At 35.1% G+C, this 20,054-nt stretch overlaps 1 protein-coding gene across 1 annotated transcript; it reads left to right on the plus strand.

Moving 5' to 3' along the window:
* Nucleotides 1-884: 884 nt before the first annotated feature.
* On the plus strand, nt 885-16,493 carry LOC129457401 (adhesion G protein-coupled receptor F5-like). The gene is made up of 22 exons (XM_055232225.1): nt 885-956; nt 1,674-1,762; nt 1,841-1,895; nt 2,357-2,491; nt 2,564-2,731; nt 3,872-4,093; nt 5,220-5,387; nt 6,067-6,087; nt 6,234-6,740; nt 8,343-8,434; nt 8,970-9,028; nt 9,129-9,247; nt 9,317-9,520; nt 10,551-10,769; nt 11,386-11,511; nt 11,594-11,766; nt 12,613-12,780; nt 12,914-14,305; nt 15,145-15,186; nt 15,281-15,325; nt 15,404-15,464; nt 15,557-16,493. Exons 2-22 carry the CDS (start codon nt 1,679-1,681, stop codon nt 15,604-15,606), a joined length of 4,110 nt encoding a protein of 1,369 aa, XP_055088200.1. The 5' UTR covers nt 885-956; nt 1,674-1,678; the 3' UTR covers nt 15,607-16,493.
* The last annotated feature ends 3,561 nt before the right edge of the window (nt 16,494-20,054 follow it).

Raw genomic sequence — 20,054 nt, forward strand, 5'->3', positions numbered from 1 at the left:
GTATGCATATTATACCTAGAAAGTAGTAAAAATAAATAAATATAAAAAAAAAAACATTGAATGAGATGGTGTGTCCATAGACTGTATAAAGAAGTGATTGTGACATCACCCATAGCGTTTGGCCCCAGTCAAAAGAGCTCATCGAGGCAAGCAGTTATAGGGGTGAATTCATCGAGTACATCTTATCTTTTTTTCTTATATCTTGATTTACAGTCAAAATGGCAAAATAAAAACACCAGGATGTAAAGTGTGTCTATACGAACATTTTAAGACCAAAATGATGAGCCTGACAGCAGCAGTTACAAAGAGAGGTGAAAATTTCTGACAATGTAAAGTGAATTGGAGCCAGAGTGGATGGATCCTGATGTGTGCCCATGATCACTTCCTGTTTGGTACGTGGCGGCTGATTAGCTATGTTTATTTATATATGATGTCAATGGGTGTGTCCAAACTTTTGACTGGCAGTGTATATACATAATGAATACATAATAATAATAACCTTTAGTTCATGTAATTGTACTTTTTGAGGAATTTCAGTAGTGACCTGGTTTCGAGGTATGCATTAAAGAGATTAAATCAAAATTGCAGTACAGCCTCTACATTGTTTCTTGCTAATGCCATGTATGCTTTGAAACACAAGAACATACTCAAGGAATCTCTTAAATTCCCGGAGTCTCAAAATTTGCTTCTATTTTGACTGAAAGCTACTGTAAAAACATGTCTAATTTTAGATGCCATCTATTTACTGAGGTATAATTGAAAAAAACAAACAAGCTGGTTTATTGAAATGTTGCCAGTTCTGCTGCCTCACAACTGGACAGACTGGTGTAACATGATTTATGGGAAATGATGATACATGCCAGAGTGTGTCACTCCTCATTGTGCCCAGAGACTACGACGAACGACTACGAGTGAAAATGAATGCTCCTTCACAAGAACATCTAAGACCAAGCACGGTAATACACTGTAATATTCCTAAAGTAACTTTTTTTTTTACATATGGGTATCTTTGCTGTGTTTTGTCTGATTGTTCTTGTTTGTGATTTTGACTGTATTTTAGACTAACTTGTCTTGCTTAAGATGTCTGTGTTATCCCTCAGTCGTCCAGGTCTGATTCATAGCAAAAGACAAAGTTTAAATCTGTCAACTGAATAAAACCTGCTCATCCAAGCCACTTGTCCAGTGTGGTTAGCCCCTCCCTTCAGGTAGATAAGGCAGTGTCCACCCGTAATCTGACCAGAACTGAAGAAGTGGCTTGGATGAGCAGCAAACGTTTTCACTCCTACAACGTTTTGTCCAGTTGACAGATTTAAACCTCGTCTTTTGCCATTTGTCTTACTTAAGAAATTGCAAAATAGTTAAATAGTTATTTAACGTTAAATATTTAAACATTAGGAAAAATACATATGTGTAATAATATTTTAACTAAAGAGAGTCACATGGCCATATGAATACAGGGATTGTTACTGTATCCACTAATTGGGAGTTACTACAGCAAATGATTCACTTGATTTGGAGAATAGATTAATTAATGTTATTAATAAATGTATTATATTGAAATGCTTTCTAAAGGTTGTCTCACAAGATTGAATTATTTCCCTGGAAAGTCTTTTGCACTATACAAATACTTGTAAATAAAACATGTATCTGTATCATTTTAATGTTATTTCCAGTGAACATGGTACCACAGCGCTCTCTCCTGTGTCTGGTGGTGCTGGTGTATGGTTTTGTGGTGTGTGAAGCCCACCAACTTTGGGTTCAGGTATAACATATTCAGTCACACAGACACTAATATTGTGACTAAATGAAATGGTGCTAAATGAAATTGTAAATGTTTTAGGAGTTTGTGAATATGGATGTGTCACCAGCACATACGATAGTGAAGAGAGCAGTAGGTAGGTTGTTTTCTTGTTTGTTACAGTAGTTTTATTGTCATTTCCAACATACTCTCCATCTTTTAATTAAGAATTAAAAATCAAAATAATAATCATATCTTTCGAATGTGCAAAATTATTCAAAAAGTCCAATCAGAAAGTATGTCACTTCAACGTATGAATACAGTGAGTTTAAGGGACCTATAAAAGTTACACTATGAAACTTTTCTGATGGAGGTTGGGCCACGGTGCTGGTCTCCACAGTGAAGTTATTGCTTTGCCTAAAATGTTCCAGAGTATCTCCATGTAGACAAGGTGACATCAGCAGTAAAAACATTTGCAACTGGACAAAAATGTATTATATGCATTTAATGCTATACTGTGGAACATTCCAGAGTAGGCAGGGTACCTTTAAAGGCACAATTGTGAGGACTAATCAAATGTTAGAATATTTAGTTATTTACTTTGCTTTTTTTCTGTAGACAACACAACCACAGATGATTATGAAGTTTTCATTGAAATCTTTGACATAGCACTTTTCAAGGCAATTTTGGGGAATGTATCACTGCCCCAGCAATATGGTTCTATAACAATCACTGACATCACCACGACAACAGGTATGTGTTCAAATCTGTAGCATTCAGAAACTTTAAAATTCATATATCTTAACCAAATGCAATTGTTCCCAGTATGTTCACCCAGTAATCTCTCAGACTACGAGTGTCGCTGTGAGTCTGGCTATATCTGGCCTAGTGACATATGCTCCAATTCAAGTTGTCCAGGTGATACAAGAGATTTGTGTAATTGCATCACTTCTACATCTGCAGAAGGCCAGTCCTGTCAGCTCAGCCAGCAAGGTAAAAAGAAATATCATTTGACTTTGAAATTTGTCCTCTGCATTTGACTCAACTTGTCAGGAGCACTGAGTCTCTGGGAACTCATCTCCAGATCTTGAGGTTGGCTTGGTCAGGACTACCTTAGCTGGAGGATTTTATCTATTGTTCATGTTTTGGATTGATGGGAAATAAAAACCTAACGAGACACAGGGAGAAACATGCCAACCCCACACCAATATCAGAATTATGTGCAAATAGACTTTTCACATTAGACATTCATTTGAAAGATCTCACAACAACTTTTGAGTGATCTAGCATTATTAATCTGTCTACATCTCCAAAGCTCAAAATGCTCTGTTCCACCTTATGATGTCATGTAGTAATCAGGTAGTTTTCAAGTTAACAGCTAACTTTAAACTTTTGTTCAGTAGAGACTGGCAATTCCAGAGATGAAATTATCCAAATGATTCTACTGAAGGTGTATGGCGTTTAAAAACACACAGTGGAGCACTTCCTGTATTAAGACATGACATCACAAAGTGAAACAGAGTGTTTTCTGTTTGAGAGAAGAACTCCTCAACACCCTAAATATGCAGGGCTTGTGTGTGGGTTTGTCATGATAACACATTTTTAAGTGCGATATACTGCTCACGTTAATATTGAAACTAATTTATTTCACCCACACAGCAATTTAAGAGCAGATTAAACCACAAAACTATTCTAAATGTTCAGTGTTGTTAAAAAAAATCATGATCTGCAAAAAATTAATAGGCGAATGAAACACTTTGAGTATTTAGTTTGTATCTGTAATGAGTCATAGATGTTATTAATTCAAGCTTTTATCGCTTAAATCTTATCATATAGCCAAAAAAATAACTGAAAAATATTGACAATAAATACTGACCCCAAAAAATATTGTTCCAGCTTTCAAGTTGATAAAGTAACTATCGTGACAGGAAACAACGTTATCACACAAATGAGAAAAAAGTGTATATGAGCCCTTTAATCCAACTACAAAAAGGTGGTTTTGTCCAGGTGGTTGTTTGAAAAATGCATGATTTTTTTCACATAATTTACAGTGAATAATGAATGAATATTTTTGAATAATGAATATTTTTCTCCATTCTTTCACTACCACTAACTTCCCCTTTTTCTACACAGTAATATCAACAACTACTGCAGCGCCAAGTACTACAATTACTCCAACGCCAACTGGTACTTTGGAAATCGTAGACTCTGACGTATCCTTGACATTCTCCTTCAGCAATCTGTCAGAGTCCGAAATTCAAAGGATTGTGGAGAAACTCAGGGGACTGACAACAGCTGATTATCCTTATCGTGTGTCCCCATTACTGGAGGTGTCATCTTTCAACTTAACTACAGGTAACAGCTGCAAATGTACACATAATTTACAGTGTATTTGATATTGAAAATAATAAAAAAAATTGGCACAAAAAATCTAACAGAATATAACAACAGATGGCAATGACATATTTATTTTGTATCTTGTTTTACTGCATTAAGGTTAAAACAACTTGGTCCAGAAGTGGTTAACTTTTTATATTTTTGCGTAATCAGTAGTCCAGGTATGATCCGTAGTAAAAGAAAAATACAAAATCATCTTCACTTCTATAATGTTTTGTCCAGTTGACAGATTTGATATTTTTCTTTTACTATTTGTATATGTGTACAGAAGAGTACACAAAGTGGCAGGTTAACTACTAACTTCACCAAGACATAATTAAGTTTTTATTTTAATTAAGTTTATAATGTTACTTCCTGGTTCCTGATGAGCAGCAGATATGACATACGTAGGCATAATTCCATAACTGTTTACTGGCAACCATAGTGACAAAACTTGTGAAATAGTTATGCTTAGACTAGCCTAACAAAGACAAATGTTCTTTTGTTAAATGAAGGTTTAATCTGTCAGAAAGGTGTCTTCGTTGCATGTAAATTATCTCTGCATTTTGGATGGAATTTTGGTTTGATGACGAAGATAGAGCTATTCCCTTTTAGAACTCACCATACTTTCCATTTTTATCCTTTTCTTCTTAACTTTTTTCCAACAAACTGCCACTTGACTGATGTAAAATGGTGATAAATATTTGGCACTATCCCACTAAACCAAGTAACAGTTAGAAAAACATGAAAACTCATCATATCCACTTGTTTAACTGATGGAAAGGTGTCACTCGTTTCCCTGAACGCTTTGCAGTTTGGCATTAAACCTATCTTGCATTTAATCAATTGCAGATGTTGTTTTACTGCTAAAAATACCTCTTCATCTATGACCTGTAACTCGGTCTGGTGCCATAACTGGCTTCACTCTATGGAGAGAGATAACTTTAATACGAGCAAGCATCCAGATTTTATCCCCATGTATCCTAAGATATCAGAGTTTTGTTTTGTTTTTGTTTTTTACTTAGAGCCACAACGGTACACCACATAGAAAGTTACTCTACCATGCATTTCATATTTTTCACTTTAATGTTATTATTTTTTTTAGTTTGCACTGCAGAATTCGAACAAATGCGGTGTCAGTGTGAGGAGTTGTACAGTTGGCCATGTGAACAATGTTACAACTACAGCCTGTGCCCTGATACTACAATCAACTCCACATGTGACACTGTTTACGGGCTGCCCACAGACGATCAGTACTGTCAGCCTTTCACCGGTAAGATTTGACATGTCCTTGGTTTATTTATTCATGCATTTATCTGTTTTTACAAGACCAAAACCAGACCAGGTGATGTACAGTATATATTGTGTCAGCCATTGCAACAGTCATTTGGTGATACATTGTATATTATTAGAATATATTTATTGATTCACCAAGTTTATGTGACCAACTTCTTTTTATTAACATTAAAGCAGACCTATTATGCAAATTCAACTTATCATTTACTCACCTAAAGTTTTATTTGGAGCGATTCGTGCATGTTTGAGCAATCTTTAATGGCTTATTTCCAAGGCTCCATTTTGCAGATCAACCTGTACTTATTTCATTCCCCAATTTTATTTATCAGCAGCGATGTGCAGCTGTTCATTGAAGACGACAACAACTTCACAGCTCTTTTTTTTTGCGGTGACGTTTATGGCGACGTCAGCTTCCATTGGGCACCGCAGTTTTCTAGCACTTAAGTCATTCTTTTATTAAGTTGTTCTAGATGAATAGTGCGATTTAAAATGTGCAAATGATAAAATAATGATTCACGAGTGTCATATATTACAGCTATATAAAGCAGCAGACACAAGCACAATAGGTTTTCTTAAATATTATAATAAATAAAAAAAAAAGTTTATTAATTTACACATCTACATGAATAAATATTGTATTTTTCCTTGTTTTCTAGCTGCGTGCCAGCCCTGTCCAGGTAGGAAGCCACATTTAAAATGGATTTGTGTTTTTATCAGATGTTTATTTATTTTCTTGTAATTTATTTTTTTCTCTTTTTTCTTTGCTCTTTAACAAAAACCAATGGGCAACAACTATAACAACCTGTAAATCAAATACCACCAGATTCAAATGATACTACAACGCCTCCTCCTACTACTACAACGCCTCCTCCTACTACTACAACGCCTCCTCCTACTACTACAACGCCTCCTCCTACTACTACAACGCCTCCTCCTACTACTACTACTCCTCCTACTACTACTACAACACCTCCTACCACTACTACTACTCTTTCTACTACTACTACTCCTCCTACTACTACTACAACATCTCCTACTACTACTACAACACCTCCTACCACTACTACTACAACACCTCCTACCACTACTACCACAACTCCTCCTCCTACTACTACAACACCTCCCACTACTACTACAACACCTCCCACTACTACTACTATTCCTACTACTACTACTACAACACCGCCTCCTACTACTACTACAACACCTCCTATTACTACTGCTACTACCACCGTACCTCCAACTACTACTACTACACAGCTGCCAACAACTACAACAACAACTGCTACCACTACAACAACAACAACTACTACAATGCCTCCTACTGAAGGTACTACATGCTTTAATATATTTTTGTTTGTTTACAGTGAACTATTCCATGTTACTCTAACGATTTCATCCACTATAGTTTCATTTTGTGATCAGTACTAGAGAAACAAGAGTAATTATTAAAACATAATTGATTTATAGGTAGTGCAAGCTTGAGTCCATAATGTTTGAAAATGGCACTAATATTACACTCCAATGTTGTACTTATGCTTTCAAGTATCGACTGCATTTGCTGGGGTTAAGGTACTGAGTATTCAGAGAGTGCTTTTGGGTTCATTTCCAGATGGTTTTAACTGTAACATCTGGCAACCCAAAGTAGGAGCTCATTTGGTTTTCTGGATTCAACAATTGCTAAAGAACCAAAACTAAAAATGTGGTAGAGGATTCACCAGCTTGTCTCCATGGAGATATTAATGCTTCACTTATCATTTTCCAGTATTAAATTTGTCTATCTCTATGGAGACAGTTAACATCTGGTCAGATCTGTGGTGAGGCAAGTCCACTCACTGTATGCATGTTTTTCAAGGTATATAATAGCAATAAAAATCACTATAATGAAATGAATACTAGGTAAAAAGATTTAATTTCATACTATGGAACAGTTCACGCAATGCAATTACATTTCCATGGAGACAAGCAGGTAGCAGATCCTCCACTAGAAAAGTGACTCAATGCGCCTTTAACATTTACATTACATTGAAGTTGTGAATGAATGATCAAGAGCCATTATTTGAGGACAGGTAAAATAGAAATTCCCACTAAATAAATGCTGCCAAAAACAGTTCTATTGTAAAATGCCAAAAATATATACGATTACATTGGGAACACGTGATAATAATAGAGACTATCAGATTATGGCAAGAAAGAATAATCATCATAAAATGAATATGAAAAGAGAAGAGTGCAGAAAAAAAAAAAATCAGTCATATGCACAGCTAAACAGAACCGTTTTGAGCCTGGATTTAAACATTGTCAAAGTAGAGGCCTGTCTCACATCTTCAAGAAGACTGTTCGAAGTTTTAGCTGCATAAAACTCAAACGTCTATTTCCCATATTTAGTCCTGACTCTGGGCACCAGCAGGAGGCTGATCCCTGAAGTCCTCAAATTGCGAGATGGTTCATATGGCACTAACATGTCGGAGATATACTTTGGACCTAGGCCATGGAGAGACTTACACACAAGCAGAGCTGCTTTAAAGTCTATTCTCTGAGCAACAAGAGCCAGTGCAGAGATCTGAGCACAGGACACATGTGCTCAGACTTCCTGGTTCTAGTCAGGACCCGAGCAGCAGCATTCTGGGTGTACTGTTCTGTCTTAAGGCTTGTTTGCAGAGGCCAGTGAGCAGGACGTTACAGTTGTCTAACCTACTGGAGACAAATCTATAGATAAGTCTCTCCAAATCTGGTTTTGACAGTGTACCTTTGATTTTTGCAATGTTTTTAGATGGTAAAAATCTGCAGCTGATAAATTTCGAGTCCATTATTAGCCCGAGATTTCAAGCCTGATTTGAAGGTTTTATTATGTGTAATTATGTAAGCATTTGTATGTATTACATATTGTAATCTTGTTGTTTTTTTTGTTTGTTTTTTTTGTGTTTTTCAGTACAAAGGTCATTTTCAGTCACTTTGGATTCTACATTTGATTCTTCCTTCAATAGTCCAATCAGTCCAGTGTACCAAAACATAAGGCGACTGGTAACTTTTGGATTTTATTTATTTATTTATATCTATATCTATATATATATCTATATCTATATCTATATCTATATCTCTATATCTATATCTATCTATCTATCTATCTATCTATCTATCTATCTATATATATATATATATATATATATATATATATATATATATATATATATATATATATATATATATATATATATATATATATATATATATATATATATATATATATATATATATATATATATATATATATATATATATATATATATATATATCACACTGTTATAATGAATATATATATATATATATATATATATATATATATATATATATATATATATATATATATATATATATATATATATATATATATATATATATATATATATATATATATATATATATATATATATATATATATATATATATATATATATATATATATATATATATATATATATATATATATATATATATATATATATATTCATTATAACAGTGTGTCTGCTTGCAAATAAACTCTTAATGTTTCCTACAGGCAAGGATTGGTTGTCGTATGAAGATTCCAACATGTGACATATTGACATTAAATTTTAGGTATTAATAATTGCATAACCACACAAGCATTATATAAAACTGTGTAATTAATACTTTTGACTTAAAAAGTGAATTGTGTTGAATTTTCTTTATTTAACAGACCTGGAAGCACAATTGTTGGGATCACTTATGATGCGACTTCATTTCCAGTGACAACTCCAGTAGTAAAGGAAGACGTCGTGCAGGAAATGATAAAGACACTGAAAGTCATCACTGATGGTAAGTCCTTTTTTTCACAATATTTTAGATTTTCCAAGAAATTATGTAATATTTTGGATATTTCTTCAGGGAGCGCTTTGGATTTTCTTACCAAGCCAGTACTTTTTGGCTTTACGGCCAAAATGGAGTGTAATCCATCTGGTGTGAATTTTAACAGCACCTGGAATGCAACCTGGTTCAGGAATGGAGTTGATATCACCGATCCACGTACAGTTGATAATACTAATGGGAAGTCAGTGCTGACAATCAGAAATTTTTATCGTACAAATACAGGTAAGGTGTTGTATTGTGGATTAGAAAATTATTTTTAAAAATATATAAACACTATAATATTTCAATTGGCAGTGTTTTATTTATTCAATTGTCAATTAGAAAAAAAAATCATACTTTAAGCTACTGCTGCCTTGATTCAAAAAATAGTATGTAGCAAAAAATATAATGTGATTTAAATTGAGTAAAAAAAAAAAAATTACTCACTCGAAACAAGCCATTCCATTTCATTTCCTCGTTCTATAGTACACCTGCATAGGAAGATGTTGATGTAATCCCTCATTCATCGATCGAGTAATGTTTTCAAGGTAGTCATCTGGACAATGTTTTGGAAATCTCTGTGTTTTGGGCTATAAGTCATTATCGATGTGAAAGTGCTGGTCTGAGAGGAAGAATTGACAGTCCTAAAGAGAGGAGAGGTAGATTAGTACTACCCAGTGGGAGGAATTTACACTGAAATGTGCCCTAGACTAATTTACTTACTGATGTTAAAGCAAACCGATTCAGCAAAATTTACTTTTCAGAGCTTTTGACCATGTTACAGCTGCTTTCCCTTCTCATTTACCCCCTTGAAATGTTTTTGGAGTGATTTGTGCATGTTTACGCAATCTTAATTCGCTTATTTTCAAGACGTAATATTGCTGCTCAATCCCCGTTCTCACCTCCACCGGCACACACCCACTGCTCTATATTTACTTAATTCTTCAGTGTTATTTCTTAATCTGTGATATGCGTAGGATTCAGCAGCGTCATGTAGTAATTTTGGTACAAATGAAAAAGAAATCTGCTACTCGCTAGTGTGATGTGCAGCTATCCATTTCCATTTCTTTTGGCGACGTCAGCTCCCATAGGGCACCACAGTTTTCTGACAGAGAGCGGGAGAACTGTCCAGATGACTATGTTTGAATGCTTTAATAATACCGCAGAAAGAATAATTAATTCATAATATCTATAGTCACTCTGTTGTACCTTGAGTTCGCATGGTGTGGTCTATTTTTTCATGCTAATTGACTTTCATCAAATCTTTTTTCAGGAAATTATGAGTGCAGACTCACCAGTGGAAACCACATATTCAGACAAAAATCTACTGAACCACTGACTTTTAGGGAGCTGCCAATCATTCAGATAAATGCATCGTCACAAAAACAAAAGTGCGAAGTGAATACCTCTCAAGTCATCCAGTGCTCTGTTCAAAGCACTGTTCGTGATTTCTATGAGCTCCGGTGGAAAGAGCAACCCTCAATAAGGCCAGGTAAAAATATGCTCAACAGCACAGTAATAACCTTATAATAACATTGTAACTATAGTAATAGCATGATTATGAATAAATATGGCAACTATAAAAAACAGATCTCTCCGTTCGGAAAAATTGCCTTAAAGTGTTTTTCTTTGTTATCACCTTCTAAAGATATTAGCAATGACAATAATGTGGATTTTATGAAGGAGGAATGGAATTATGGTTAAATGGCTGTAAAATAAAGGGCTTTTGGAAATATTACTATATATATATAAGAGTAAACTGTAAGCCTCCGATGACTTTTTCAAATGGCACTTATCTGTTTTCCAAATGAACCCTTCAAGAGTCTTTATGGGAAATTACACACAGAATCTGGACTATGATTTTACTTGATAATTATTAGTCCTGACCCTAACGCAGTATGAAGTATGGCTGTAACTTACTAGGAAATATGTCTAGGATTTTCTTTGCAAGGCCGTATTTATTCATTGTTATGTCAGTTACCATGTTATTAAGTATAACCGGCAACCATAATTGCAAATGTTCTCTCTATAAGACATAAGGGACATTCCGGGTAATCCCTCTTATAAAAATATTTGATTAAATATAAATATTTGATTTTTATGTTCAGTCCTTGGCAGAATCGACCTTTCTGTGAATGTCACCAAATGCCCGCAAAATTTCTCATACACTTGTGAAGCAGCAGACTATCCACAGTATAATAAAACAGTAAGATTATCTTTTATAACACTGACAGGTATGTAAACACAAATTATATCTCATCATTACAGGTTGTGATGCATTTAAATGACTATATTCTGACTGATACTGCCATACAGACCCTGAATGTACAAGTGTTGTGTGGGGCCTTGGAAACGAAGGTGACCGAGCTGACGGATCCTGTGAGGAGGGACAAGTAGGAGTGAAAATGGCCACATGTTTGAACCGAATATGGGAAGAGGAGGACAATTGTGTGCTGGAAGAAATCCAAGAACTGCTTGATGAAACAGAGGTCAGCTTACACTAAAAATCAACTATATTCAAAAAGTAATTGTCCATTTGGACAGTCAGTTTACATTATGTCATTCACTCCATTAAAGCAGTGTGTTTAAGGTGCACTATGTAACGTTTCTTTCAAGGAGTGAGTTACCTGCTTGTCCCCATAGGGGATGTATTGCTCATGATATGTTTCATGGTTTGGCATTAAAATTGTCTATTGTCTATTTATTAATTTCTCCTCAGATCTGACCTGTAACGTGATCTAATGGGTTATACGATTGTTGCCATGGAGATAGATATGTTTAATGCCATATAGTAGAACAGTCTAGGCAATCATGGAGAGAAGCAGTGACCACCAGAAAAGTTACATAGTGTACCAAGTTACTGAAATGTCGCCCCTATTTTGTGCCAATGGTCCCAGACTACTACCAATCCCTCATTCACACACCCATATACACACCACTACTAAGAGGAGGTGGACTGGGTGAACATATTGACAACTTGAACTGTCTGGAGCAGCCGTTCCAAGAATCTACAGAGCCAGTTCATTCAAAAAAATGTTTTTCCGCTCTGATTTACAAGTAAAAAGTACTTGTCTATGGGATTGATACTGATTTAAAGTAACATATTTAACATATAAACAATGTAAAGATAATTTCACACTAAATTTTATTTCATGCTTGTTGTGTGGACAAGCTTTGGGAGGCCCACTGCAGTGCCTGTCAGGCCCCCGGGGGTCCCGGACCCCACATTGGAAACCACTGGTCTAGAGATTGACTCAGATTGGCGACATTCCCATAATAGGATACCTGCTGTACCCCTGAGCCACTGTGTGCTTCTCATTATGTTTTATTATTAGGGCTTGAATGACCCCGCTGCAGTTCCTCGAATCATAAATGATCTCAAAGAAGTCACAAATGAATTACAAGATAATATTACACAATCAGCTGCCACAATCGAAGTGATTGTGTTTATAATGGAAAGTCTGGCAAACATAAGCGAGACAATCTCAGAGAGATCAATGCAGGTAAATAATGTTTGCTTTCTGTCCTCATGCTTAAAGTGAACTTATTATGCAATATTGCAATTTAAAATGGAAATGAAGTATAATAATATTTGTATTTGTCTTTTTTTAACACACTTGTCTCTTGTCACTTCAGGATATCTTAAACACATCAAGTATTTTAACTGTGGATGGGGCAAGACGATCGTGGGATATACTCAACAATAAAACATATCGTAATTTGATCAGATCTACAAGAACAGTGACTGGACAAATTGCACCCAGTTCTACATTTTTGCAAAATCTTGAAGTCTATGCAGAGAAATTTGAGAATGAGTCTGGTAATATCGCGACAGATTTCATCGTGTTTAACAAAACTGTCTTCAGCAACACTTTCCAAGAGGAATACAGCGGCTCAGTGCAAATAGAAATACCAGAAATACCTGGGCTACAAAACAACAAAATTACTGTGTTGACTTTTGAATCCTTGCATAATGTATTACCTCCAATTGACAAAAATAATTCAGCCAATTTATCCATTAACACAAACGTTGTCCTTGTCCAATCAGATGGCGTTAACAATGTGTCTTTTACCTTTGACCTCCGCAACAACTCTTTGTTCAGTCCTCAGTGTGTCTTCTGGAACTTCACACTGTTCAATAACTCTAGAGGTGGATGGGACGAGGAGGGCTGCAGAGTGGTTAATGTCAATAAGGACATAGTAACCTGCCAATGCAATCACTTAACCTCATTCTCCGTCCTTATGTCTACTACCTTTGAATTTAGTGAGAAAGAGAAACTAATCTTAGTCTACATAACATATATTGGAGTTTCAATATCGATTGCTTCCTTGATAATATGCCTCATCATTGAAGCAGTTGTTTGGAAAAAAGTTCGAAGGCCAAGAGTGTCCTACATGCGCCACGTTACCATTGTCAACATCGCTGTTTCTCTGCTTGTTGCCGATATCTGGTTCATAATCGGGGCTGCAGGTTCTGTAAAGAAGGAAATACCTCCTTGTACTGCAGCCACTTTTTTCGCCCATCTATTTTACCTGGCCCTATTCTTTTGGATGCTGGTGTCAGGGCTGTTGCTGTTCTACCGCACCATCACCGTTTTTGATAGTGGAATGAGAAAACGGACCATGTTGGCTATTGGCTTTTCCATTGGATACGGAGGACCAGTTATTATCGCTGTGGTGACTGTAGCGGCCACTGCTGGACAGGGGCATTACATACAGTTAGATGACGCCTGCTGGCTCAATTGGAACCCATCTAAAGCTCTACTGGCATTTGTGATCCCAGCTTTGACTATTGTTGCGCTAAACTTCTTGATCTTGTGTGTGGTCATCTACAAAATTATTCGAAGAAGGACAGGAGCAGACGCTGAAGAAAAGCATGTCATCGTGGTGATTATCCGTTGCCTGGCATTCCTAACTCCCTTTTTTGGGTTAACCTGGAGCCTCGGAGTGGGAACATTGCTTGACATCAAGGATAAAAACTCTAGATTTGGAGTTCATGTCGCATTTGCATTCTTCAATTCCCTCCAGGTAACTGTATGGAAGTGTATCAGAGCTACTTGAATTATATTTTAAAACAAAAAGATAGACCCGGCTATAATGTTATTACAAAGCATGTACTAAATTTTATTGCATTATTACAAAATGTTGTGGAGTTTCAAACACCTTGCATTGGCATTAATTCTGTAATGCCTGAAAACAGAAACATGAAACAAAGTTGTAAAGTTGCAGTATGTAACTTTTCTGTTAGGGGGTCCACTATCTGCTCGTCTCCATGGAAAGATGCTTTGCGTGGAATGTTTTATGCCACACTTTGGAATAGTCCAGGTGAAGCAAAAACATCTCCAAGAAGACATGCTTATGGTGTAACATCCTCCAGAAAGTTACAGAGTGCGTCTTTAAATCTGAAAAAAAAATCTGAAACTTTGTTGTAGCTCTTTTTGGTCCAACAACTAAAGGGTATAACAATGACAATTCTGGATCAAAAAGTGACACTTAATAGGTGATGGACAGCAAGAAAGTGTTTATTGGTGGTTTTCAGGTTCTCAGATGTGATAATGTCAGAGTCAGCTTTTCGATTGATAATATTGTACTTTGTCATGAAATATCCAAAAGGTAAATTCACAAATATTGAACCTGATCATTTCTATTAGTGACTAGACCCAAGAACTCACTGCATTACAACAAACATGTGCATTTTAACATAAATTTTACCTTCCCCCCTTTGTATTAAATATCATTGGCCTATAGAATGTTGTGATTTCATCTGAAAAAAAGCTCAGTTGATAGTAATATGTTTCCATAGTTACGCAGACTTACACATGTTTAATATTATGTGCTCACTTTACTATGAATTTACTGTTTTTAAGGGTTTCTTTATATTGCTTTTTGGAACTCTCCTGGACAATAAGGTATCTAGCTTAGCAAAGTTATTTCTTACATTCGTATTCAAATTAAGCTATGTTCACAGTGATGCAAATGTCCATACTTTTTGTTATTTTAAAGGTGCGTCAAGAAATCACAAAATCTACAAGTTCAGGGACAACAAGGGTAAGACAAGTCATTTCATTGTCCTGTTTTCAGAGTTTTCCTATTTGCTGTTGTTTCATGGTTTTGCTCTGATTTCAGACCACATCCGCAGAACAGGCTTCATCATCAAGTGGACTGAACAGGATGCTAAGGCGGAGAGGTACAGCAACTCAAAATAAAGCAAAATGAATAGTTTATATTCATAACACAGAAAATTGATTTGATACAGATTTTGGATTTTTTCTTTTTCAGATGGTTACAATATATCTTCAAATGTGGATTCTTTAGACACTAATACTTAATGCAATAGTTTTAACACTGTGTAATTTTCTAATAGTATTTATATATTTAAATAATGTTAGAACATGCTGCTTGTATAGGATTGAATGAAATGGACAACAAACTGTAAATGTAAACATATTTGTGAAGAAACCAACCATTAATTTCTTTACTATTAATTTCTGAGATTTTGAGCATAAATTGGTTAAACTGGTGAGTTCATTGCCAATTTCATGTTCATTGAAATACCCTATGTATTGTGAGATAGGAGGTCGAATATACACTTTATATTAAATAGTACATTTGGAGGACTTTGTTGCATAATCATGAGTTGTCAGGTTCTGTTTTCATAGACTCACTAAGGAGTCTTCAATTAAAAGTGTGAAATCGATGCTGTTTACTTACTAAGCATTCAGGGACTAATTCAAAGTGTTACCCATGGGGACCTGCCTTTTGTTTTGTGTGGGGCAACCTGTGCGCTCAGATGGGTACAATTAGCACCTGTAATGCTGTAATACTAGGCAGGTATTGGCCATAACAACTTTTCTACTTGGTCCCTCTAGACAAAACACAGTCTGACCTTAACAATAGGAAAAGAGCAGTCAGCTCTGTGGTCGTGGGATCTCTCAAAAATGTGTGTGGCAAAATGATGCAGTTTAATGGCACTTGTATATTTGATATTGACAAAATTCCGTTAATGCTAAGGCAGAAATCTGTAGGTAAGATTTACCCTCTAACTACCCTGCACCTTTGTAATGTTGCACCAATGTTTATTTATTTTATAAGTAAATAGTTTGTATATATTTATGTATCTTATATTGTATGTGTGTATTGTATAGTGTAAATGTTATGCTGTAAACTGTCTACATAACAAAACTGCATTACATTACAAATGTTCCAAGTTCTGACCAAATTTTTGTTTATGTTATTATATGTAGTGTGACCTTGGGAGAGTAGCGGAAGCACTTTTGAGTTATTTGGTGGTTTCTGTCCATAATCCAGACCAGAGACTAAACTCTTCAGATGTGCTTAAACTTTACTTTTGTGTCCTATAACAGTATACTTTAGACACAATGAAAAAAGCTATACTTTATATTCTTTGTCAATAGATTTTTTTGATTTATTATTATTATTATTATTATTATTATTATTATTATTATTATTATTATTATTATTATTATTATTATTATTATTATTATTATTATTATTATTATTATTATTATTATTATTTGTATTATTATTATTATTTATTTATGAAAAGCTATTTAACCACTAGATGGCAGGTTAGAGTAAGACCAAAGTAGACCAAAGTACATGCTTGGGCATTTATATTCTACATGTCACTGTTGTGAAATACTGCAACTCACAAGCCAAATCTTCAGAGCCTTCAAGATGGATTTTAGAATGAGTTCACAATTTCACAATAGGTAAAATAAACACACTGCAGAGGAACAATTGCCATACTTTTTAATTGTCTTATTTATTGACAAAACAATGAGTTCTCCATAGATCATTTTATTCTTTGTTTGAGCTGTTTTATTTCATATACTTATAAATAAATAAGAATTGTTATCAGGTATAGAGTGGCTATAGTGACAGATTTACATTTTACATAGGTGCTGCACTATTTGCATTAAGGCCATTATTCCATATCTTACCAAAACAAATAAGCTTGTATCTAATGTGTTTTATTCTGCCACATTTAGTTTTTGAGCATGTACTATTTTCCATCTATCTTAACAATATTCACCTTATTCTGGAAGTTGCTATCATCATTGAGGTTGTATGACTTCGCATGGGCCTTAACTGGAAGAGCCACTATAACAAATGTGAGGTTTAGTAGGCAAACGTGGGTGGGGTGGATAAAAGTCAATAAACAAATGGAAACAAATAGCTCTTTACTAATAATTAACAGCACTGTACCTATCTTTTCCTTGTGAAAAACAGAATGATTTGCAGTGGTCCAAAGTTACTCCTCACATACCTTATACAATTATTCACCGTAAAGACTTTATAACTGCTTTTCACAACTCTCAGAGGCCAATGTGGACCTTTTCTGTGTATCTATAACACCCCACAGTGCAAACCTTATCAAAGTACATAAAAATAACTAAAGATTCCCCAGTAACTCAAAGAAAAAGTACTTATGATAAATATTCCCCCCAAAAAGTTCCATTTATTATGTACTGAATGATAAGTCGATATAGTATTTCTCGTGACAGGCCTATACATGCATGGAAACGATGCTGCCAACACACCGGCTCATTCAGACACACACGCACACAGTAAATGGATTTTGGGTTCTTGTTTTGTGGTGCCATTTTGAGGACGGTTGACCATTGAAACTATATATTATTTTGTTTTGAATTGCCAATTGCTATGGCGACAGTTCTTACTTTTTTTTAACCCATGGATCTCAATTTGTGCAATACAATACATACAATACATGTGATAAGGCAAGGTGATTTTATTACCACAATTCGTACAGTAATTCAAAGTGCTTTACAGAATAAGAAAGACATTAAAATCACAGCAAAAGACGAAACTTAAATCTATCAACTGGACAAATCGTTGTAGGAGTGAAGACGTTTCGCTGCTAATCCAAGCCGCTTCTTCAGTTCTGGTCAGATTACTGCTGGTGGACACTGCCTTATATCTATCTGAAGGGAGGGGCTAACTACACTGAAACTGTGAACATCTATTGTCTCCCGTTTCAGATGAGATTACCCTATTCAGCCCTTAACGATCCTGCTATTGTTCTCTTGGTCTGGGTCTGTGGATGGAGTTATAGATGAGGGATAGATGATGTCTCAGGCCCCCATTCCTGTTTAAGGAAATATTCTCTTTCCTAACAAAAAAAAGCTTCTTTAACTCCCCTCTCAAACCATTTCTTTTCTCTGGCTAAAATCCGAAGGAGTGGTTAGTGGCTTTGAGATGGAGATGTAAGGCAGACTGGGGTCCAGAGGAAGCCATCTGACCAGAACTGAAGGAGCGGCTTGGATGAGCAGCAAAACGTCTTCAGTCCTACAATGATTTCTCTAGCTGACAGATTTAAACTTCGTATTTTGCTATGGATCAGACCTGGACGACTGAGGGTTTACACAGACACATTGAAATCACAATACAAACAAATCAAAACATAAATAATCATCATAAAATTATCACTAAAAGAGAAGAGTGCAGAATAAAAACCTTTCAGTCATATGCACAGCTAAACAGAACCATTTTGAGCCCAGATTTAAACATTTTCAAAGTGAAAATGAATTACCTCTGATCTCAAAAGTCTTTGAAATACAAGTCTAGTAAAGATTATTTTTGGAACATACATGAGAACAGTTGAGTTGTTCAAAGTGTTGATGTAAGGACTTGTAGTTTTTACATTCAGAACAAATCAGCGAGTCATTGAAATAAGAAAATGTCTACAAAACAGATGCAAAACCACTAGGCTCTGGTTGACTTTGCTAATCAAATTGGTTACAAAAGACAGTGAAGTATTAGGCTGCTCTGTAAACTTGTTTACTTTGATACTTTATAATGAAAACTTGTGCTGGTTTAGCTGTCCAACTGAATTAACAGGCAAAGTCAGTCTGTTTGAGTTTTCTGTGTTTTAAAAATTTCCGATCTAAATGTTCAGCGTGTGACTTTTATAGTTAAGGGTACAACTCCTGCTTGTCTGAGATGTCATTGCTTAGAATATTCCAGATTATGCATTGAACTTTCTATGGGGGCAAGAATGTAGTTAAATGTTTGTTTTTGAAGGTATTTAATAGCCATTAAACACCAGTATTAAATCAGTTACTATTTATTTATTTTTTTTTTTTTTTTGGCAAACGTCAGTATTTACAGTGTGCATATTTACAAGTAAGAAAGGAATATTAAGTGGGATATAAGACAGAGGTTTGTGGTTGTCAAAGCAAAAAGGGAGACGCAGCTGTATAAGTCATAATGATGATGGCAATTGAAGAAAAAAAACAAAAAACTTCATAATAAGCACATACATAGATACATACACACACACACATACATGAACAGGCGCTCGGTGAAGCTGATGCCAGTCGGAGCCAACACCCAAGACCCACCCCGGGATGACACTCCACAACCCGTCCATCCAATCTTATGCTTTGTCCCATTACCCATGTGTTTCCCTAAATAAGTGTGTATTGCATTAAAATAAACCTTCTTCTTACCCCAGCCTTCAGTGTGTAAAAACAGCTGAGTGTCAATGGGATATTCTTTAAGGAGACATAAAACTACACCTTTAGATGAACAGAAATCCAGCCTGAACATGTGGTTCCTTATATTATTATTATTGTTGTTGCTGTTGTTGTTATGATTAATAATAATAATAGTAATAGTAATAATAATAATAATAATAATAATAATAATAATAATAATAGTAAAAACATATATATATATATATATATATATATATATATATATATATATATATATATATATATATATATATATA

The sequence above is a fragment of the Periophthalmus magnuspinnatus genome, chromosome 24 (genome assembly GCF_009829125.3).
Source record: "Periophthalmus magnuspinnatus isolate fPerMag1 chromosome 24, fPerMag1.2.pri, whole genome shotgun sequence".
NCBI lineage: Eukaryota > Metazoa > Chordata > Actinopteri > Gobiiformes > Gobiidae > Periophthalmus > Periophthalmus magnuspinnatus.